The sequence below is a fragment of the Myotis nattereri genome, assembly GCF_964212035.1.
Source record: "Myotis nattereri genome assembly, chromosome: 1".
NCBI lineage: Eukaryota > Metazoa > Chordata > Mammalia > Chiroptera > Vespertilionidae > Myotis > Myotis nattereri.
This window is the reverse complement of record NC_138075.1, coordinates 204,876,897-204,901,086: the sequence shown is the minus strand read 5'-3', so window position 1 is coordinate 204,901,086 and position 24,190 is coordinate 204,876,897. Positions and strand designations below refer to the sequence as shown.

The window sequence follows — 24,190 nt, the reverse complement described above, 5'->3', positions numbered from 1 at the left end:
CCCTATGCCCACACCAGACCAGTTGAATCAGACACTCAGGATGGGCGTGGGGAACCCGGCTGCTAACAAATACTACACAGGCGTTTAGCACACTAACAGTCCCTGTGGGCACCCAGCAGGAGTGTGTGCTGGGTGGTAACCGAGGCCTGGTCAGCGCTCAGGTTTGCCCCCGTGGCTTCCTCGTCAGGAAACATTTGATCCGTGTCCAGGGTAAGTCACTGTTAAATCTTTCCAACCAATAAACTTACTACTGACCTATCCATGTGAACATTGAGCTTTTTAATACGACATTTTTCAGGTGTGAACAGTGTATTTGTTGGCTCTATAATGCTCCTAGTTGGCTAATATCTGTCTGTTTATTTGAACCTGCTACATGAATGGTGTATCTCTTGATTTTTCCTCCTCAACCCCTGCCTGGCTTACCAAGTATGGATCAGATGCAAAGTAACCAGTTATTAATACAGATGAAGCAGTGTCTTCATTTTTAATACAGTAACTTTTTTTTGAAACTAATAGAATAACGTTTGATAGGGCCAAGTAATACTGTAGGCACTGAGGAAAATGAATTCTACATAAATTTAAGGCGCTTGGGGGCATGTATTCTAGAGAGGGCAGCTAGATGGGGAGGGGGTGGGCCACAGGCTGCAAATGAAAATGGGCTCTACCTACCACCTGACTAATTAAAACAAACCACTCCACGTCTCCCCTTCCTCTGTGCCTGGCCCAAGGCTCCAGTGTGGCCGGAAAGGGCCTCCTCTGGCAGCAGAGCAAGTCGGAACTTAAAGCGTGAAACAGGAAGTGCTATGCAATGCTACGGGCCGTTGTTCAGGGAGAACAGCAAGGCTAAAGCAGACTAGGAGTGTCTAAAGAGAACTTGTCGATACCCAGTAGATGGGCCACAGGCAGCCTATGAGGTCTCAGTGGGAAAAAAACCAAGGAAATAGGAAGGGCTACACTTGCACGCGAGCCACAGCCAATGCGGTGAAATGAGATCACAGATGGCGACGCTGAGCGGAAGGATGCAGTACCTCGGAGGCATGTTACTTTAACTGGATCCAGAGGGCGTCTTTCGGGACCTGTCTCTCCTGACTGCACTGACCTTTTCCTTTTCCCAAGGCCGCATGAGTACTTAAGCTCATCGGTCGTGAAAACAAATCTGATGAGGTATCGCAGGAGCCGTCGCCCATCTTTCTTTGAAGAATTCACAGCCTCGTCCCACTGTTTGCTCGTTATGTAGACAGGATAGTTGTTCAACAGCTGCTTGCTTCCCTGGAAGAGCGAAATATTTTCTTATTACCCACTTAGCCAGCCAGCCAGACGCCGAGGCGATCTCCATTTCAAAGGCAAACGTGCTTTCTCACCAAGTGGCTGTGGGCTGACAATGAACCAGGTATTGAAGAGCACAGGTAATTGCTCACACTCAGAACGGGCACTTTTCAAATTACATTTGCATTTTCTGTAACAAGAGCCAATGAGGTATAATGAACACCTTTGAAAGAGGAGCTATTTATAACTTGCATTTTAACAGGTAGGTTAAAATGTGTCAAGATCCAGTGACAGGGAACACTATTTAAAAAGAATCCATAACTTTCCTTTTCAACCCATTAAAATATGCAGAAATGGCTTTGAAGAGTGTGATCAAATAGGCCCCTTCCTCCTGGGGTTGGCAGTGACGTACTTTTGGAAATGATGCTGGGGGTCTATTTTCATGAGGTATCACTTGTGCTTATGCACCTAACACCTGATAGCCATTGATGACATTATAGTGGAAACAACATTAAAAAGTAAATTTAAAAAAGGGGGAATTGTGGAAACTGAAAAAAAAATTAATAATAGTACAAAACAGGTGTTTTTTTTCCCCCCAAATTATAGCTTTTGCAAATGCCACTATGTCAATTCAAAATTTTTCGTACTTTTCACCTTTGTAATTTATGTCTGCTATAAAATTCCCAAGCTAAATAGCTGCAGTGGGACTAATTATGGGAATTTCTGTAACATTTATAAGCCATGTTTAGTCAACTGCTCCTACACAACCATTACTTTAGTTCTGGCTGTCCATAAAATTCTACAGTCCAGGACAATTAATTAACCCATGATCTCAGTTTTAATGTACTCCTTCCCCAGTAATTAAGGTGTACCAAATAACGAAGGGAAAACGCATTCCATTTTACAGCTCTGCAAATTTACTACAGGTTATAAATTTGACAATGTTTGGGTCTATTAGGGTTTTATTTCAAAAGTGTTCTGTGCAGTTAAGTGCTGAGAAGGGCAAACGGCATAGACACCAACAGGAAGGGGACGACCAGATTTGGCTATGAAACCGTCACTGAATTATACACTCATCTCTAAAGGATTCATCCTTTCGTGTATGAGCAGTAGTGTGACTCAGTTTCCTTTTTAAGGGAGGATGTTGCACATGGTTTGTATCTGAATTTAAAGTCACCTTGCTCTTTTTTGGTTAATCCTCACCCGAGGATATTTTTCTACTAGAGGCCCGGTGCATGAAATTCATGCGTGGGGGGTGGGAGGGAGGGGCAGGAGGTCCCCTCAGCCCAGCCTGCACCCTCTCCAATCCAGGGCTCCTCGGGGGATGTCTGACTGCTGTTTAGGCCTGATCCTCAGACCGTTGGACATCCCTCTCACAATCCGGGACTGCTGGCTTCTAACTGCTCACCTGCCTGCCAGCCTGATCACCCCTAACCACCTCTGCCTGCCAGCCTGGTCACCCCCAACTGCCCCCCCTGCCAGCCTGGTCACCCCCAACTGCCCCCCCTGCCAACCTGGTTGCCCCCAACTGCCCCCCCCTGCCGGCTTGGTCGCCCTTCATGGCTTCCCCTGATGGCCTGGTCACCCCCAAAAGCACCCCCTGTCGGCCTGGTTGCCGCCAACAGTGCCCCCTGCTGGCCTGGTCATCCTTCACTGCCCTCCCCTGCTGGCCTGGTCACCCCACACAGCCTGCTGTTCAGTTGTTTGGTCATCACTCACTAAACCCCCTGCCAGCCTGGTCGCCAGCCTGTTTGGTCGTCCGTTTGGTTGCCATGGCCCCCGGCTCTTTATATATATAGATTGCTTTTAGATAGTTGAAGGGGGCAGGCATTGATGTAAGAGAGACATCGACTGGTTGCCTCTCGCACATGCCCCGATTGGGGGGCAGGGAACAGACCTGCAACTCAGCTACGTTTCTTTATTTTTTTAAAAAAATATATTTTATTGATTTTTCACAGAGAGGAAGGGAGATAGAGAGTTAGAAACATCGATGAGAGAGAAACATCGATCAGCTGCCTCCTGCACATCTCCCACTGGGGATGTGCCCGCAACCCAGGCACATGCCCCTGACCAGAATCGAACCTGGGACCCTTAAGTCTGCAGGCCGACGCTCTATCCACTGAGCCAAACTGGTTTCGGCTCAGCTATGTTTCTTGACCAAGAACTGAACCCATGGGCCACGTGCTGACGCTCTAGTCACTTAGCAACACTGGCCAGGGTTCCATTTGGGCTTTAATTGAATCTTGGCTCTGGGTCTTACTTGTTGTGTTTCTTAAGCAAGTTATTACTTCAACTTGTTGGAACCAAGTTTCCCTAACCATAAAATGGAAGCAATTAACTAAGTTATCATAGGTTTAAGGTTTAAGATACGAGTATTTGGGAGCATAAATCAATCCTGGCCTTGTGTATTACCACAAATGATCAAGTGATGGGCAGGAGCCCAGACTCCCAAAGGGCACCTCAGCCAAGGCTGCCGTCTCATGGGGGACATGATGGAGGTGGAGGAATGACTCGAGTCTGTGGCAGTGTAGATGCAGCAGCCAGCATGAAAGATGTAGAATCAAGGGGCTCAGGCAAGCAATTCAGAGAGCCACAGTATGGGAGCCCAGGGAGTCCAGATGATTCCCAGGAGAAATGGGTGCCCTTCACAAAGATAAGGGTCAGAGGGTATATCCGGGAGGAGACAGAGGCAGGTAGCAAGGAAGAGAATTCCACTGCTTCCCATGCACAGGGAGGGAAGGGTCACAGGGTTCTGATTGGCTGACCCCTCAGCCAGGAGCGCAGCCCACTGGGGCCTGGGGAAGGTGGGATCCAGGGCTCGCTGCCTCAGACCACGAATTGTGTCAAAAGCGTTCCTGTGGAAGAGCCTCCCTAATAACCGTCACCATGTATCGAGCCACGGATGAGCAGCCCGAGGCTGCCACATGCACCCTGTACCCCTGGCCACAGGCTGAGATGCTGGTGCAAGCACAGTGGTGGGCTCTGGTGCAGGCCCCGGCCAGGTGACACGTGCTCTAAACGTAAGCTGTCTTCTGTCCCAATAAGGATAACAATCCCAGCCTGCAGGTGTGGGGAGGAGTCCACCAATCTCCCCACCAGGAGATAAGCCCACGGGGGCTGGGATGATTATCTGCTTTAGTCTGTGTCTTCTTCCAGGGCCTAGAACAGTGAACGAGAGAGCAGGTGCGACGAACATCTGTGACTGGCGACGCGGTGTACGCCACCGCCACCAGCACGTGGCAGACACTCAGTAACGCGCGGCAATGCAGGCTTCTTGCCTTGTTTTCAATCCCTGCGGCACTGGGTCACTTGAAGAGCTTCTGACTCTAATAAACTGGCGAAGTTAAAGAACTTTAAGGAGACCATCAAAGCCAGAGGGCCACTGAAAAGGACGATGAAGACAGAGCACTCCCACCTTCCTTAAGCGAAAACCAGCTCCTCAGGTACGGTCCCTGTGAGCACCTGTCAGCCTGGGAAAAGGAGACCGTGCAACTGGTTTTAAACCTTGTGGTCATTCAACACTGCACAAGTTTTAAAAGGGCTTTCCCTTGGGTGTGTGAGCTCATCCGACAAGCTAGGATTCCCACAGCTGTTTGGCTAAGGAGGTTAAGTCCTTTCCCAAGGTCTCCTAAGCCAAAAGGCAGAGCTGGGAACCCAGCCCCCAATTTCAGAGTTCCTCTCTCGGGCCAGAGTTGAGTCTATTTCAAGACGGGCGGTACTTGAGATTAGGGAGCGACAATACCGGGAAGGAGCTTTCTCAAATCCTTACAAAATATACTCAGACACCTTTCCATGAAATGTAGCACTCATAAAATATAGAAATAGCATCCGGAGGCAGTTTTCTTAAGAAAGAAAAAGAAAGTAATATACAGCTTAAAACAACTCAGAATGCTCTGTGTTGTGGATGAGATTTACCGTACAGGGTTAATAGAAATAAAATGTAGTAAATAATACCTATGAGAAAATGCTCATATGTCTGACATGACAATAAAAATAATATAGTAGTAATGATGATGGGTCAAGTTTAATAGTCCTATGCAGAGGAAATGTAGGCATTTTCCCTACTTTTATGTTTTCATAGAATTCTGATCGCATACTCTCCTCAACTCGCCACCAAAAGGTTATTAAAGTCTGACCTACTGTTGAGACAACTTTGAAAAAACCAAGATGAACAGTGAGTGCTCTATGTCTTCATAGACTCAACCAAACGGAAGACTCAGGTGGACGCTGACTTTTCAGTAAGTGCAGAATTCATCTTATAAACAATGTCCTGGCGAGCAGGGAGGGTCTGGCAATCAGGGAGGGCTTCTTGGAGAAAGCGAGCTTTTCAGATGTGCTTTCTGTATAATAGAAATGTTAAGCTAGGAAACCGTGGGCCCTGTCCTAAGGAGAAATCCAGTATGTGACATTCATTTTGTATCCACACTTTAGGAAAGTAAGTTCGGTGTGGAAAATGGAGAAGACAGAATCTACTGTCACAGCCCAGGTGAAAAATGATGAGCGTGAACCAGAGACAAGAGAGAGACTATTCAACATGGCTGTCAGACACGTGGGTGCCAGGAACGAGGACGAGGAGAGTCAGCGATGCCTCAGGAATTTCTGCCTGGGGTTGGTGCCTCGTTACATTTTTTAAAATATATTTTTGTTGATTTCAGAGAGGAAGGGAGAGGGAGAGAGAAATAGAAATATCAATAATGAGAGAGAATCACTGATCCGCTGCCTCCTGCATGTCCCCTACTGGGGATCGAGCCTGCGACCTGGTCATGTGCCCTGACTGTGACTTTCTACTTCACAGGTCGACCGTCAACCACTGAGCCACACCGGCCGGGCAGTGCTGCTTTTCGTGTAGATCAAACAGGAGTCCAGATGGGCATTCAAAGGTGTCTTGAGTTCGGGGTGCATGGCATTCCACTGCTGGTCAGGCTCTGGACCCCCTGGTCCAGAGTTGAGCCCTGGAGACTGGTGGTTTGGAGCTGGATTAGGGACTCGTTAACCTATAGGAGGCTGATGTTCAGCGAGAGAGTGAGAGAACATGACTGACCAGGAAAGGGCGTGGAGAGCAAGAGAATGATGCAGACCCGGCTGCGTGGCTCAGTGGTTGAGCGTCGACCTATGAACCAGGAGGTCACAGTTCGATTCCCTGTCAGGGCACAGGCCTGGGTTGTGGGCTTGATCCCCAGTGTGGGGCGTGCAGGAGGCAGCTAATCAATGATTCTTTCCCATAACTGGTATTTTTTCTTCTCTCCCCCCCCCCCCGGTTCCTCTCTGAAATTAATAAAAAATATATTAAAAAAAGAAAGTAAAATTTTTTTAAAAAGAGAGAACAATGCAAAATGAAACTCTGGTGAACACCAGATGGAAAAGGCTAGAAACCAGGAGAATGTCCTGGTGTGAAGGCCGCAGAGATCATGGAGGAGGGTGAAGTTCTGAGGCTTCTTACAGGGCATTCTGACACACAGTGGAGCTGGAGACAGATTCCAGGTGGTGGGAGAGCAAGTGGAAATTCAGAGGGTGGAGATGACGAACAGGGACCCACCTTTTGAATGTTTAATCGCTTTTAGAAAATGAGGTCACCATTTGGCAAGTGCTTTCCATGGCAGGCACTAGGGAGGCTAATGGGGATGAGATCGGGGCTAGGCTTCGAGGAGGGAGATGTGCTGTGGTGCAGAAGGAAGGTGCTGCCAGAGGATTCTTTGGGTGACGGAAGGAGAAAGAAAAGATAATAATTGGTGGAGAGAAGGAGGAAGAAAAGGAAGGCTTATTTTCAGGGTGGGAAGACTTGAGTGTGTTTGATACTCAGGAGAAGGACCCAGAAACAAGAGAGAAATCAGTGCACAAGACAAAGCATAAAGGCTAGCACTACGCCTTAGGAGGAGGCGGTGGTGCTGGGTAAACTAGACGTGGACCAGCCGGCACTGGCAAGGGCACTGCCCTTGAGGGGGGTGTGGGGTGTGCGCGAAGGCTGATGGAAGTGTGGCAGAAGTCAGTACACGGAATTCAACTAGGGTATCTGACTATCTTGCTGAATTCGAGAGGGGGTGTGGTGGGACCAAGGATAGGCTGTGGCTGCCGCAAAGGACCAGGCCTTTGAAAGCCCTCCTCCAAAGTCAGGGGAAGGGAGCGTCTCAGGTCACAGGGCACTGAGCCTCCGTCTGCACGAGATGACGCCACCCTTTCATCCCGTCTCTCACAGCGCGGGGGCCGGACCACCGTGTGGCCGTGTATTTCCTCAGCAGAGGCACAGGGGTCGGGGGGACAGGTGTGCGGCAGGATCTACTAAACGGTAAGCACAGGGACAGCACTTCCATATTATTTAACTGGACGCGGGGAATGCCGATGGGTGTATGACCACGAGATGACAGAGTGGGTCAGCAACGTACTGTTACTGACTTGGACAACCCGCCCTGCCACATGGAAAAACGGAGCTACTGCAGCCTCCTGTTACCAATCCTAGACACTGGTAACCCCGTAAGGTACCGTGCAGTGGCCTCTCCCACTGGATTTAGGTTCTGAGGTCCCTAAGATGGAAAGCACACACCCAGCAAACTGAGCCTTAGGTCCTGCACCGATGTACTGGTTTAACAGGTACAGCCATTACCATCAGAACAGACCGCTTCTCCTACACGATGAAGAGATCGTGGTTTCTCCCACTGAGGTCCAGAGGAACAAAATGCTCCCGTTCAGGGGCCCTGATGGTCGGGAAATATCTATCTAAACACTGGAGAACCTCAGCTTGGGTGACGTCTCACAGAAAGAGGCGTTCGGGACCCCTGGCTCTGCCTGAGGAATGACAGGTGGGGACTCCCATCTCCAGCCCCCTGTGCCAAAAGAATGGTGGAAAAACTTCCCACATTATTTAAACGGCTATTTCTCTCTTATTGCCCCCAGAGTGCAGATGGACTCTTTGGGAGTTAAATACATGCATCATCTTTTGCCACAGGCTGCATCCTCACAGGTGGTAGATGCCTAAGCCTCAGCGAGTCAGAAATGAATTTTGTTAGCCAACCTGTTCTGGGATATGTGGGTAAGCCATCAAGATGCTTCATTTTAAGGAAATTCCCAATTGAACAACATTTACCTTATTACAAAGGGAGACCTACCTCGGAGGGCTGCTCAACTGGCTGTGGGATCATGAGTTGGTTGTGATGCTGTAGCACCGTCTTCAAGTAATCTAGAACAGTCTGGCAGGGCACTGGTGGGAGAAATTGCAATGATTATACATTAGCTATCCTGACACAAGGAAACAGAACACTTTTAAGGTCTAAAAAGACTTTTGACGTAAACTTGTAAAAAAAACCAAAAACCTGTCTAAAGCAGCGGTTCTCAACCTGTGGGTCGTGACCCCTTTGGCGGTCAAACGACCCTTTCACAGGGGTTGCCTAAGACCATCCTGCATATCAGATATTTACATTACAATTCATAACAATAGCAACAAAAATAATTTTATGGTTGGGTCACAACATGAGGAACTGTATTTAAAGGGCCAGAAAGTTTCTTGGGATATATTCCTAGAAGTGGGATCACTGGGTCGAATGGGAGTTCCATTTTTAACTTTTTGAGGAAACTCCATACTATCTTCCATAGTGGCTGCACCAGTCTGCATTCCCACCAGCAGTGCATGAGTGTTCCCTTTTCTCCGCATCCTCTCCAGCACAAACACCAATCAGAAAGGATATATGCACCCCTATGTTCACAGCAGCACAATTCACCATAGGTAAGATCTGGAAACAGCCTAAGTGCCCATCAGCAGGTGAATGGATTAGAAAACTGTGGTACATCTACACGATGGAATACTATGCTGCTGTAAAAAAGAAGGAACTCTTACCATTTGTAACAGCATGGATGGAACTGGAGAGCATTATGCTAAGTGAAATAAGCCAGTCAATGAAAGAAAAATACCACATGATCTCACTTATTTATGGATAACGAAGACCATTATAAACTGATGAACAAAAATAGATACAGAGGCAGAGCAGCATTGAACAGACTGTCAAACTACAGCGGGAAGGCTGGGGAAGGTTGGGAGGGGGGGTAAGAGATCAACCAAAGGACTTGTATGCATGCATATAAGCATAACCAATGGACACAAGACACTGTGGGGCGGGGGTAGGGGAGCCGGGGGAATGTCAAGGGGAAAAAAAAAAGGAGACCATATGTAATACTCTTTGTAATACTTTAAGCAATAAAACAATTTAAAAAAAATAAATGAAATAAAGGGCCAGAAGGTTGAGAACCACTGGTCTAAAAGGAAATAGAATCTTCTTGCATTTGACATGTAGTTATTTCCATTTGTGAATACAGAACAGATGCTAAGGTTTGGGGGGAATTTTTAGGCTCAGCACAATTCCCTGAAAACTTTCCAGTCAAAATTAATCTAAGATGAATTTAAGGAACGTCTCACTGAAGGAACATGATTTGTTTCACTCAAGTTGTAACAGTTGTACCCAATGATGTCCTTTGAAATTAAAATACTGGAAGCTAATACTCTACTACTTTTTAATCAATAACATAACACTCATTTTTTTAATGACAGATTTATACCTAGTTCTTCAGAGAGCAGGACTGCCATGCGATTTAGTCCTGTTTCCAACCGGAATTACACCTGCCACACAGTTCCCATTAGGTTTCCTATTCTCTCTCCTCTCAAGAAACCCAACTGACCTGGCCCGATTCAGATTTGGTTATTGTGTAGGTCATTAACTGCTCATTATTTTTTTGAGGCTTAGTCTTATAGAATCACTGAGTAATTACAATAAAACTGACCAGACAGCAATCCAACATAGAGCCTGGCATTTTCTGTAGCATTGCATAAGCAATTCCTACATCTTAAGATTTATCTCAGAAGCCTTTCAGGAGTGCTAAGTAATTGTTTTTAACGGCCTTGGTAGCTCAGGTAAGAGCCTAATTTATACGAATTATTGCCACTATGTCTTAGCTGGGTGTTTTCTTAAGATGGTTTTGTCACATTAAAGAAAATAAGAAATATTTAACCTAAGCCCCAATTTTAAAGTACCGCTACTGGGCTTTCTTTACTTTTTCTCACCACTTTTTTTTTTTTTTAAAGAAAGCGAACAGAAATGATCATCTTTATCCACTGCTAACAGCTTTGGGATTTTTAGGCAATATCACATTGACACTACAAATCAAAAACCCCATCAACACCCTTTGAAGAATTTGAATGACAGGAAGTAGGAGTGGGTTAGGAAATGTTTCTTCTTGCCGAAAAATTATTTTCTTAAATAACCATCTTTATAGGCTGCTGCCTTACAGTCCTGGGTCACAGGCCACTCTTGGATCATCATTTAAATATATTCTTCAAAAGTCAACAAAAAGAAGGCGTACCTGGCCAAGTCTGAAGTAGGACTTTCCTTAAACCAAAGTTTAATAAGACCAGTCAAGTACCCACAATGTCACCTGCCTATTCAAAGTCTAATCCACTTAACGGATTCCATAGTGAGTGAGAACCAATCTCTCGAAATGGGCATTAATTACGGGAGAAAAAGCAGCAGCCTGGAGAAGCTAATGGAGGCAGAACGCAGGTTTGTGTCCGAGTTCTGGTTTTCACTGACTGGGAGCCTCCTTTGGGATCCACTTGACTCCCTGGGTTGAAGTCTGCGCTGCACAGGCTGAGCGGGAGGACCCCAGGAGCAGCACTCTGTCCTCAGCGTTTGTGGTTAGAATCGAACGCAACTGGACAGATGTCACTGCTTTGCCAAGTAACACGGGAAAGGTACTGGATCTAGTTTGAAAGTTTCAGTAAAATTTGTCAATACTGATGAATGGATTAGGATTTGAATGGAAACTTCTTTTGATCCCTTACTCATATTTGAAATCCTGCCATTTGAACAATAGGATGGCTCCTGTGAGTATCATGCTAAGCAAAATAAGTCTGACAGAAAAGGACAAGAAACACGTGATTTCACTCATATGTGGAATAAAAACAGAAGGCAACAGACCAACAAATGCATGAACACGGACCACAGTGTGGTGCTCCCAGAGGCAGAGAGGGCTGGGGGGAGGCTGAAGAGGGTAAGAAGGGAGTCAAATGTATGGTTATAGCAGGAGACTAGACTTTGGGTGGTGAGCACATGACACAATAAACAGATGATGTATCACAGAAGTGTACACTCAAAGCTCATATAATCTTATTAATCAATGTTGCCCTAATACATCTAATAAAATAAAATAAATTCTGAATATTCAGTATGACTTCCGCCTTGTTAAAGTAATTATGTGTCTAGAGAAAGAGACTGGAAAGAAATAAGCCAAAGTGTTAATAATTAGTAATTAACCATGATTATATTTTAGTAGCAGGATTCGTGTAGTTATTACATTCATCCTTTATCGCGCTTGCAAACATCAGTTTTAAACAATTTCTACAGTGGGCATGTGTTAGAAGAATCTGAAAGGTGTTTGAGGGATGTCTCCATTCCTTGGCTCTGTTACCCTCAGGGCTGATCACAGGCCCTGGAAGGGCTCGGAGGTCGACTCTCCCATTCTGTACACCCCAAATGCTAGTATTTGGGCAGCAGTGCGAAGAGCTGTGAGCAAGGTCAGCTGCTTCAGACATGTTGCACTTAAGGGGGTCCCCTTAGCCGAGTGGGTCCTGTCGGTTGGTGCCTGGCACGAGGCTGAAGGCCAGGAAGATAAGGCTCAGATTCAGCCAACTGCTAAAAACCGGAAATAACCACTGCCCGGCCCCGGAGCAGCCCCGCCCCTTTGCCCCCCATGGCAAACTCCCAGCCCTGGTCCTCAGGAGGCAGAGGCCTCAGGACCCTCTCCCCAGGGCCCCTGCCCTCACGGATCTGGGACATCACCCCCGATTGAGGGCTCTTGGGAGAGTTGCCTAGATTTACACAGGGAAGCTATAAAACCAAGTGAAATGTTTTCTGTGGAAAAAAATAAAATAAACCAGTCAGCCTGGAAAGTGGAGGTCGTTGTGTCCCTTACAGCAGAGAGGAAGGGGGAAGCCCATCCTGACCCGCAGCTACCCCATGCTGCCTGCCCGGGGCACACAGGGCACTGAGCAGGAGCGGTGGAAAACCCGCGGTCTTCTTGCCCTTTTGCTCTGTTACCGACAGCTCTGTGGACACACTGGGTTTTGTGAGTGAGGACGTGGGGCCCTCACGGATGGGGGGTGAGGGGCCAGGGCTTCCCGTGTGGTTTTGTGCAGCCCCGGCCTGACCCTGTTCCTTTGGCCTCTAAGGAGAGAGAGGTCAGGGCTTACGGCAGCCGAAAGATCACAGAATTCCCAAGGAGCTGACGGATGCTCCGGAGGCCTTCACATCTAATTGTCTCCTGGTGCACGTGATGAATCCTAAGCGAGTCATGGCTGATGGAGAAGCCACCCGCCCCAGCCCCATCGGGCAGGGCTCGCTCCCTCACGCATTCTGACAGAGTCAGGTCCATCTAGAACAGGGGTCCTCAAACTTTTTAAACAGGGGGCCAGTTCACTGTCCCTCAGACTGTTGGAGGGCCGGACTATAGTTTAAAAAAAAACTATGAACAAATTCCTATGCACACTGTTCTTTTTGAAGTAAAAAAACAAAACGGGAACAAATACAATATTTGTATTAGCATGTGGCCCGCGGGCTGTAGTTTGAGGACCCCTGATCTAGAAAGGTGAATAAAAAAATAAATGAGGAACCAAAACTGTAGCAACTTCTGACTAATGAGAAGCGAGGATATGAAGGTACCCAAAATGTCCCTACTGCCTGTCCTGATATTGACATTTACCATTTTTTCCCCTCCTCTATGCAGTGACATTTTAAAATGTATATTTGACAATTCTGGGAAAAGTATCAAATACCTGGGAGGGAGAAAGCAAAGTAGGAAGATCTTTTGCATCAATCAAGCCCAAACTGAGAGGAGTCGGTTGCCAATATCAGGTTGCAAATACCTGAGCTACCCAGATGAATGTGCTGCGCTCACAACGAAGATGCCCTGGCCTGGGTGGATGACTCACGTCGTCATCAGGGAAAGTTAGTTAAACCCACACAGACAGGGTCTTCGAGACAGTCTGAGACCCAGCTGGTGTGGCTCAGAGGCTGAGCATCGACCTGTGAAGAAGGAGGTCGTAGTTCGATTCCCAATCAGAGCACATGGACGGGTTGTGGGCTCAGTCCCGGGTAGGGGGCATGCAGGAGGCAGCCGGTCAATGATTCTCTCTCATCATTGATGTTTCCATCTCTCCCTCTCCCTCCCTCTCTGAAATCAATACAAATATATTTTAAAAAAGAAGCTGGTCTAAGAGAATACTAGTATATAACAGTTCACTGACAGAAAGGCTGGGGAATTGGTCCAAAGGTAATTGGTGGATACTATTTTTTTCCCTTCATGCACTGACTCTGGTACTTTTGAGCTGTGTGATCCCGGGCAAGCTACTTAGCCATTTGTACACCATAAGCGTCTATAGATGCGAGTGGTGGACCTTTTTAAATTAAATGTAAAATATCGTCACAGTTAACTGGTTAACCTCTCTTAACCTCTGTTATCTCATCTGTAAAACAAGAATATTATGCCTGGCCTGGTGGCTCAGTTGGTTGAGCGTCATCCCATACACATAATAAAAGACTGTGGGCTTCATTACTAGTCAGGGCACATACCTAGGTTGGGGGTTTGATCCCCGGGAGGCAATAGATTGTTTCTTTCCCTCTCTCTATAAAAAAAAATCAATGGAGCCCTGGCCAGTATGTGTTAGTTGGTTGAGAGTCCTCCCATGCACCTAAAGGTTGCTGGTTCGATTCCTGGGTACATGCCCAGGTTGTGCGTGTGGTCCCCAGTCAGGGTGTGTGCTGGAGGCAGGCAACCGAACCATGTTTCTCTCTTACATAGATGTTTCTCTCCCTTCCTCTCTCTAAAATCAAAAAAACATATTAAAAAAACAAATCAATGGAAAATACTGAGGATTTAAAAAAAAAAAGGGATATTACTTGCTACATACATGAATTAACTGAAATGCATGTAAAGCAGAAGGCACCCAGCACATACTGCCTCTGCTGACTGGGCTGCTGTCTAGTCTGAGTGACAACTGTGAGGTATGGCTCTTCCAAGGAGCTGCTGCAATTCTCTTTTTGCCTGTTCTAAGGGCACTTGGGTTTCAAGGGCCTGATTTTCATTGCAGATTATTGTGTTAAAATCTTGATCAGAGTTTCTCTTCTCATTCCTCAAGCGTTATGTAAGCTACCTTGCTCTATAATTGTTTGTAAATCTCAAAACTCGATCTCAAAATACATGACGTACAATTTCACAGGGAGACCGACATCCTTCACGGTCTTCGAGGACCAGGCCATCTGCGCTGGAAACATCTCTGAGTGTCCTACTTACATCGTCGCTGTAAAGTATGAGCTCCTGAACTGTAAATAGCTAGAAATAAACAATGAGCTTTAAGCATTACTCAGCCAACAGATGCATGGTTATGCTTTTGATAATGACAACATTCTGTGTAACCTAATTGACGTGTGGATGCTACATGCCTGACGCTGGGCTGGAGAGTAGGGATACAAAGGTGACAGGTCTCTGTCCTCAAGGACCTTAATGGCCTGCCTCTCCCGTTTCAGGCCATCAGGAGAGAGACACATACAAAAAGTAAGACCTTCCCCTGATACGGACTTTAACAGAAATAGGCTTGATGGGAAGTGGTTGATTTTGCCTGGGAACCGTGGGAGAGGTTTGTTAACACTAGATTGCCCAAGGAAGTCATTTTGACTGCTTTATAATTTCAATTAGAAAAACAATTATGTATATAAGGACACAATGTCTTAGAATTTTGTGACTTTTTGTACAACATATAAATGTGTTTATTAATAATTGTAGTTACCTCCCTCTCCTTCATTTCCGGTATATATATATATATATATATATGTGTGTGTGTTATACCTATATTGCCCAAAAGCAGTCATTTTGACTGCTTGGGAAATTATGACTCTTATTATTGAATTGAGTAAATTTCTTATATGACCAGTTCGGCTCTGTATTGAAATAACAGTTTTCATTTTTTTTCGATTACCGTCACATGATAACATACAAGTACATGATAAATTGTCAATACCTGATAAGTTGCAGTTGCTCAATAAGCTAAAGTAGTACTTGTTATTCGAATCTTTATGCAGTGATGCTTGTTCTAATGTTGTTTATTTTATTTCTTTTGCGCCCTAAATTCATGAAAGAAATGTCGAATAGAAGTGAGTTATTGGAAAAGCTAAGGAACATAAGTGAAGAGTGCTCCGATATTATTCTTTCACAATGCAGTCATTTTGACTGCTTTTGGGCAATATAGGTATATACTAAATTTCAGTCTTTCTAGTGTTAAAGAGGAGTGTCCCCTGAACCGAACACTGAAAGGCGAGGTGGAGTTTCTCAAGTGGGAAAAAGGACGCTGTGTTCTTAGAAGGGATAGCAGGCATAAGGGGAGACCAGAAGCAGAAAGTGTATGGCTCCTCAGGAATGGCACTGTCCAGTGGGGCTGGGACACTTGGTGTATGGCGGGAAGTGAGATTCAAGTCTACAGAGACAGGCAGGGAAAGCCCAGGCAGCAGAGGATTGCGCGTGCTGCACGGAGGGTGCTGGGCTTGATTCCACGGACGTGTGAAGCCTTCAGAGGCTTTTCAGCAGTGGCAGAGCCTGGCGTCCGGGAGGGGAGCTGAGTGGCGACTGCAGCAGCCCGTGCTGTGAGATAAGCCCCGATGAAAGCGGAGGGTGAGAGGAGGGAGCCACTGATGGGGATGTCTGAGCTGGAATCCACAGGAGAAGAGGCTGAGGACAGCGGAGAGAGATGCTGCATGGATAGATCTGAGGTTTCTCACCTGGGGAACTAACTGAACGGTGCCTCTTTACAAGGTAAGAATGCCACTTCTAATCTAAGAAACCCACTTAAGACAGGGGTCCTCAAACGACGGCCCGCAGGCCACATGCAAACACAAATATTGTATTTGTTCCCGTTTTGTTTTTTTACTTCAAAATAAGATATGTGCAGTGTGCACAGGAATTTGTTCATAGTGTTTTTTTTAAACTATAGTCCGGCCGTCCAACGGTCTAAGGACAGTGAACTGGCCCCCTGTTTAAAAAGTTTGAGGACCCCTGACTTAAGATTTCTGTCTTACTAGGCAACAAGTTTCCCTCTCTGGTTCTTCAAGTCACCATTTACTGAGTGCCTACCGGGACACCTCATTGCTACTTAATGAACACATTACTTCCAACCTTCCTATAGTGTTATTCACCTCACTTTACAGAAAGAGGAATCTGCGGCTCAGAATCATTAAGTGATTTGCCGGAAATCACAGCCTGCAAATAGCAGGAGCAGGAATCCAAACTCCGGTTTGACTTGAAATCCTTTCTCTTCACCTCATGTTGTTCCGTGTCCTTCAATCTCACCTGCGGCTGTAACAAGAGTTGTGATGACTTTTACCAAATTCTAAGTAAAAAAACTTGATTCTCTGTTCATACCATTTGCTCTAACTTTTAAAAAAATATGTTTTTAATGATTTCAGAGAGGAAGGGAGAAGTGAGGGAGAGATAGAAGCATCAATGATGAGAGAATCATTGATCAGCTGCCTCCTGCATGCCCAACACTGGGGATAGAGCCTGCAACCTGGGCATGTGCCTAGCCTGGGAATCAAACCATGACCTCCTACTTCATAGGTTGACGCTCAACCACTGAGCCACACTGGCTAGCCTCTAATTTTTTTACAATGAAAAATTTACATGTATTCATTGTCTCCCACCCCCCCCCCCCGCCCCCCAACACACACACATTAAATATGATCACAGTGTGTTTCTCGGGCCCAGAAGTCGGCCCGAGCATTCTTCTGCAAGCACTTCTGGGCACATGTGAGTTTGCAGCGCGGTGTGAGCAGTCTGGAGGTACTGGTGAATCCACACTGCATTAACTCCAAGGGCTTTTTATTCTGGCTAAATTACTATTACCCCAAAGCTGACATGGATTTACTTTTAAGAATCTTAGAAAATGACAGCTGTGGACTACTAGGATCAGAACTGCGGAATCCAAGGTTCGTTCTCCAGTTTGTAGCAGGCGATCCCCTTTATTTGCGGCTTCTGTATTTGCAAATTTGCCTGCTCTCTAATGGTCAAATCAACACTCAAGGGGCTCGTGGGGTCGTTTGCAGGTCACTGGAAAGTTTGAGCCGCCCATGCACACATTCCCAGCTGAGGCGGAGCAAGGTAACGCTCCGCCTATTTCAGCTCTCACACTACAAACAAGAGTCCTTTTCATGGTCTCTTCGATGCCACATGATGCACATTTTTGCGCTTACTGTTGGTGATTGCGCAGTTTAAAATGTACTCCAATGCACAGCTGAGTGCCGTCTAGTGTTGCCAAGTGCAAGAAGGCTGTGCTGTGCCTCACGGAGATGATCTGTGTCACATCAGTTTCATTCAGGCACGAGTTATAGTGCTGCTGGCTGTGAGTTCAATGTTAATCAGTCAACACTATATATTAAATAAGGTCTCTCTAAACAAAAACAAACATAAAATAAGGTATTACCCAGCTGATAAAAATGCTGTGACCAAAGGCTCACAGGAACCTAGCTCTGCATTTCCCCTAGGACAGGGTCGGCAAACTCATTAGTCAACAGAGCCAAATATCAACAGTACAACGACTGAAATTTCTTTTGAGAGCCAAATTTTTTAAATTTAAACTATATAGGTAGGTACATTGTTATTAACTTAATTAGGGTACTCCTAAGGCTTAGGAAGAGCCACACTCAAGGGGCCAAAGAGCCGCACGTGGCTCGCAAGCCGCAGTTTGCCGACCACGGCCCTAGGAGAGTGGTTGGCAAACTGTGGCCCCTTGAGTGTGGCTCTTCCACAAAATACCACGTGCGGGCACGCACGTACAGTGCGACTGAAACTTCACGGCCACACTCAAGGGGCCAAAGAGCCACATGTGGCTCGCGAGCCGCAGTTTGCCAACCACTTCCCTAGGAGCAATGGTTCAGTGTTCAGTGCCCACAGCAACTTTAGAGAAGATAACTACCATGAAAATGAGATTGACTGTTTGGAGGGTGGAAGCTGCTAATAACCTAGATCTGGAGCAGAGGCCTGGAGTACATTCCCAGGTCTGCACAGAGATCACCTGTCCAGGTTTCAATTGGAAATACTGGAGTTACGAGGATAACCTGAAATGATATTAAGTGTATTTTTTAAAAAGTAGAAAGTTCTTTAAAAATATCAACAAGTATTTCTGTCCTATAATGTATCATAATAATTTTACTTAGGAAATTATTTTTAAATGACCATATCTTATGGTTCTGACACCTGTATTTTCATATTTTAAAATCTCTGAACTTGGTGTTTGAAGATAATTATAATCTATTGCAGAGTTTTTCTTCTTTCTTTGTGGAACACAAAGTATTGGTGTGCCTTACATTCACCGGGGTCTTAATTTACATGAAAAAATGATATCTGATATCCATCCTCTCTTATGACTTTTTGTCACCTAGTGCTGATGGTAAGCTTTTTAAATAAATGTCAGTACTCTAAGCTGACGCCCTCTCCACGAAAGGTTTCCCCAGCATTTTCCTTCATTTTTTATTTATTTTTTAATCCTCACCCAAGGATATTTTTCCATTGATTTTTAGAGAGAGTGGAAGTGAGAGGGTAAGACAGAGAAATATTGATGTAAGAGAAACAATTCAATTGGTGCCTCCTGCACGAGTCCCTATCGAAGGCCCGGGCCGGGGAGGAACCTGCAACCAAGGTATGTGCCCTTTACCAGAATCGAACCCAGGACCTTTGGTCCACAGGCTGATGCTGTATTCATTGAGCCAAACTGGCTAGGGCCCATTTTCCTTCCTTTAATAACCTCGCAGCTCTTTCTATTCCTGACCCAAACATCTTTTCCTTTTGTGCCTTTTTTCTTTTAACCTGTTTTCACTTTACTTTAAAAAATTTAAACTTTTAAACAGACTGTCTAATTTCTAGTGTGATCATCTAACACAGAAGAAAATGTGCTAATACGTCTTTGGGATAAAATATTTAATTGCCTACATGTGCAAGTTAACTTTGGAAAGTAAGTTAGCGAGTATTGTCCAGAGCCCTTTGCTTGCAGGTAGTTGATAATTAGTAAGACTTTGTTGAATGTTTCACAAATAATACAGTAACACAGACCCTCTCAAGTAGTGCTGGAAAGAACACCTCTCCCCGCCTTTCCTTTTAGTAAGATCTACCTTTCTTTCCCCCTTTGATAGCTACCCAAGCACAATCTTTTCTTCCTGTAAACTAATAGGCTCATGTCTTTTGAACGTTCACATCAAGAATTGCTCTCAGGTACTAAAGCTTTATTTCAGGAAAAACAAGAACAACAACAACAAAACAAGAATCTCAGTGCTGCTCACCAGCATGACTGTGGGGAGGCAGAGAAGTGGCTGAGGCAAGTGTCTTGGCTCAGACCTGGAGCAGGTGCCCCATCTCCCTGTTAACCTTATTTCCTCTGCTAACTGCGGGATGCTACCATCTCCTTTATAACCATCCATCCTGCTGGGCTGTAACTAGGTTCCACCAGCGGAAAGTCCCAGGTCCTTCCATGCAAATGTACTGGCCTCCAGGACAACAGAGGTTTACTGGGGCCAGTGGGAAGCTGACAATGATTAGAGAAAATCGATCCCACATGACACTGGAAAGTTACTACTTGCAAAATACTCTTGATACATGCAAACCCAGAGTGCTACTTGCTGCACTTTTCTTCAAGTGGGTATCTAAAAATAACAGATTCCCCCCCTCAAAACAGATAGCTAATGGAGTGAAAAGTGGATTCTTGGGTGATCACCAGTCTGGTTGGTTGTTTAGTCAAAACAGAAGTTGGGAGATGAAGGCAAGAGGGCAATAATGTCTCTTTTTGAGTCGAGTTTTCAGCTCCAGGTGACACATTCAACCTGATGCCCAATGCTAAGGTGTCCCCAGGTAGTGAGGACATGTATAAAGTGATCACAAATAAATTATTTCCTGCGCTTTATAGTAATTTTTTTTCTATCCATAACAGTCAAACTGATTTTCATCTTTATAGCTGGGTTTCAGTATAGATTATTAACACAACCATTGTTCTCCATGTAAAATGTCTGTTGGTTCAAGTTCAAGGTTATCAACAGGGCTGAAATGCTTACAGTAATAGTAATTAGCTAATATCAACCTGTGCTATTCAATGTCTGAGCGCCAAGAGGGGGTCAAGAAATTGCAGCATTTCTGTCTTCCCGGGAAGTAGACAAGGACAGTGATTAGTGGCAGGTCTGTGATGCATTATCCCCAACATAGACATTTCATCTGGGACAGATTCAGGAAATGAGAGGTGGGCTGAAACCCCCTATTTGCATAGAACTTACCAAGGACAGATGGTTTGCCAAATATTTAGGATTAGGAATTAGGCAATAATACCCTGGACATTTATGTCACCTGTCCTTGCACTCTAGAACTCTTACCCACAGCTCTGAATAGCTGATTTAAGTATCACAATTGGTTGGTCTTGATTTTCTCCCTCAATGAAAGAGAAGGAGTGGGGAGTAAAATGGGAAATACTGCTTTGGAGGTAAAATCCCATAGTTAATTGACCATCATTTATGGAACTGTGAAAGTTGTAAAATCCCACAATGTGTTAGCTGCACCCATATCTCTCTGACTTGGAAGTGCTCTAGTTCCATTATAGTTTTGCAGGTTCTACCCAGTCTCTCTCCTGCAGTCAGTGCCAACCTGGTGGAATACGTGGCAACCTGGCAGAAGACACCGTGACTCTGTATCTAACCCCAAGGCTCAAACACAAAAGAAGGAATGGATTTACTTTACCTCTTGCTTCCCTCCCATAAAACTACTGTATGAAATCTAATTCCAAAATATTCTGAACCAAACCTTAGGTCTACTTGGAAAATTCTTTTAAATAAAAAGAAAGGAAATAAATTTCTGATTTGGCAATTCTTCACAATTGTTTTTGCTTCCCACGTGGGTGACTTCTTTCAACATGCCCTTTCTAGATTCAGCCGCCTAATTGGGTGGCACAAAGACACCGAGTTAGGAAAAAAAAGTGACTTCTGTTTATATTTATGTATCAGCTTTCAAAAATTTAAACGTAGCCCTGGTTGGGTGGCTCCACTGTCCTGTACCACTAACAGGTTGCAGGTTTGATCCCTTACCCAGGTTGTGGGTTCCATCCTAGACGGGGTGTATATGGGGAGCAACCATCAATGTTTTTATCTCACATCCATGTCTCTCTCCCTGCCCCCCCTAAAACAACCAATAAAACATATCCTCAAGTGAGGATTTTAAAAGATTTAAGTTTATTATGTATGCTTTATTTTGAACATAACGTATTAGTATAGTAGAACATGTACTATGTAATTAACCAATAAATGTGTACATTGGTGCTCAAAATTTTTTATCAATGGCTGTGTAATTAAAGAGGTTTGAAGATACTGCTCTAGATAATGATCTTAATATTTTTTAAGAAAACATGTGTGTGTGTGTGTGTGTACATATATATATTCCTTTTTTTAGGGAGAGAGGGGAGAGGAGAGAGAGGGGAGAGGAACAACCGGTTGCCTCCCATATGCACCCTGACTGAAGGCACCCTGACGGAGAATTAAACCAGCAACCTTTGGGTGCACAGGACAACACTCCAACCAACTGAGCCACACTGGCCAGGGCTTAATATCTTTTGTCAGCCACAGACATGCAGGCATGAATTCAAATACATAAGCATAATCAGTACCTTGCCATAATGATGACTTTTACTTTTCTGCAAATCTAGTGTCTCTAAGAGGCAGAAAATGCCTCATATTTTGCCAGGGGCACAAATAGTTTGGGATCAGCCTAATTACTGGTCTGTCTTCGATCTATTCCTTTTAGTTTACAGCTGCTTATTAACTGTACGGAGGAGTTTGCATGCTAAAAAGACACCCTGCCTGTTGAAACTTAACAGGAAAGGTGAGAAACTAATGGACTAGAAGAGTTCATCTGTTCATTACTACTCAAGCCCTGTCCCTCTGAAGGTATCGTTTCATTTTAATTTCTATCTCTGATTAATAAAACACATATATCAATGTCTGTAAAAATACAAAAGGCGTTTTAAAGGAACAGGGTCATTTTTTTAAGGAAACTCAGGCTCACAGTGCTTGGCCTATTCTGATCTCACTGTACCACACTTAGGGATCACTTTTATATCAACAGAGGCATCTTTCAATGTGACTATGGCCTTCAGGCCTATACCCAAGAATTATGTGGCTTAAACACAGACAGGACAAGGCTAGTGGCTCATCCTGAAGTTTCTGTTTGGCACAGGCAGGCTAAGGGTACCCCGTGCATACTTGTTTTTCCAACTCTTCTACATCGCTGGCCAAAAACAAACAAATAAGCAACATATACACGCATGCATACACACACACAGATGAGACAATGGAAAGAAGGAAGCTGCAGTTGTCCTGCAAGTAACATGACAGGGTACCTGGGATGCTCTCTAATTTCCTTCTGAGCTCTTCATTTTCTTGTTGCAGTGAAATGACCTCGTGCTCCAGCTCTTGGCATCTGGGACAGTAGCCTTCCTCCTCCTCCTCCTCTTCGTCTTCGGGCAGCGTAGAAGACGACGGGTGACCATGGGATTCAGACGTTGCCGGGGAGGTCCAGCCTCCGAGTGTATGCACGGGGGAGGTTGACAGAGGGTCCACGTCGGCCAGGTGGCCGTACTCGCTGACCGATGAGGTGTTTGGAGTTGGAAAGCTCCCCGAGAGCAGGTAATTTTGTAGGGAGTCAGTGAAAACTCTCAAAAAGGCAGAAGTTTGTTGTTTCCTTTGCATATATTGCATCTCTATGTCTACACTGTCTGAAGTCTGACTGTGGACCCCTTTCCCCATGTGACACGGGTCCTGTCTTTCAGTGTAACTTGAGCCCTCCTGCTTGACGTAAGAAATCATGGACTGAGAATGGTTGGAGTCCAGAAGTTTGCCTCCACAATTGAGGAGGCTAAGAACTCGACTGCACTGCTGGGCAAAGGCATCCAAGATCATGCGACTCTCTGAAACACAGGAAAAGGCACGTTAGAGACCAGCAGCCAAAGACAAGAGATAAGCCAAGTCCCCAATTTTGAGTTTAACATTAAAAAATGTTAGAAATATGCATTTCTACCATCGAGTATCAAGGTGGCATGGAGAATGCACTTTTAACAAGATGCGCAGCTTCCTGCTGTTCTGGCTGGTAGGGTGCCTGATGAGTCGTCCCCAGCGCCTTCCTCTGGACTGTGTGCCTTTGGGCCCCGTAGAGAGATTCCCCTCCCTGTGGCATTAACTGGCCTGCACAGGTCTGAACTCGCACCTACGGCTTCATTAATGTCGTTACTCTAATGAATCGAGCCAGCCACTGCAGACTCGATTTCTCATTGATAGGAGGGCTTAGAGCAATCATTACTTCTATTTCTGGAGTGCCCTCTCGCCCTTGCTATTAATCAGCTGGTACAATCCCTGCCGAGAGTACGTTGCTCCCAGATACAAATGGAGAAGAAAGATAAGTCTTTTTGAAGAGCTCACTAGACATCTAAGATAAAACAAAGAGTGGGCCCATCAGGCACACCATGAGGAGCCCCAGAGCAACACTGTACGTGCTATCCAGTATCTGTGCCCACTACTCCTTCTTTTAATTTATCTGCCAACTTGGATTTCTCGTCAAGGCCAACGTTTAGGCTGATCTCTGTCAGCGTCATCTGAAAAGCAGCAGTGCCTCTTCTGTCAGGGTGCCACACCTCCTAAAATGGCATGAGAATGCCAGTTCACATACACGAATTCTAAAGCTTATTAACTGTTAATTGGCAAAAGCAAAGAGCAAAGAGAAAGCAATCAATGCACTGAAAAAAACAAAGGGGAAAAAAAACACCCCGAAACGGTGGAAATGTGATTTAATATTGTCAGTCTAAACGCCTGGAAAATTCATCCTAAAT

The 24,190-nt window shown here is 45.3% G+C and overlaps 1 protein-coding gene across 1 annotated transcript in view; it reads right to left on the bottom strand.

Annotated features, from left to right (window-relative positions):
• The window catches only part of BEND4 (BEN domain containing 4), a gene marked incomplete at both ends in the record, with an annotated part of 34,379 nt that overhangs the window by 2,708 nt on the left and 7,481 nt on the right, over positions 1–24,190 (bottom strand). Inside the window, 3 exons of the mRNA XM_081100168.1 lie at positions 1,029–1,269; positions 8,367–8,458; positions 22,709–23,275. Coding sequence (XP_080956294.1) covers positions 1,029–1,269; positions 8,367–8,458; positions 22,709–23,275 — 900 coding nt within the window. The remainder of the gene's footprint in view (positions 1–1,028; positions 1,270–8,366; positions 8,459–22,708; positions 23,276–24,190) is intronic.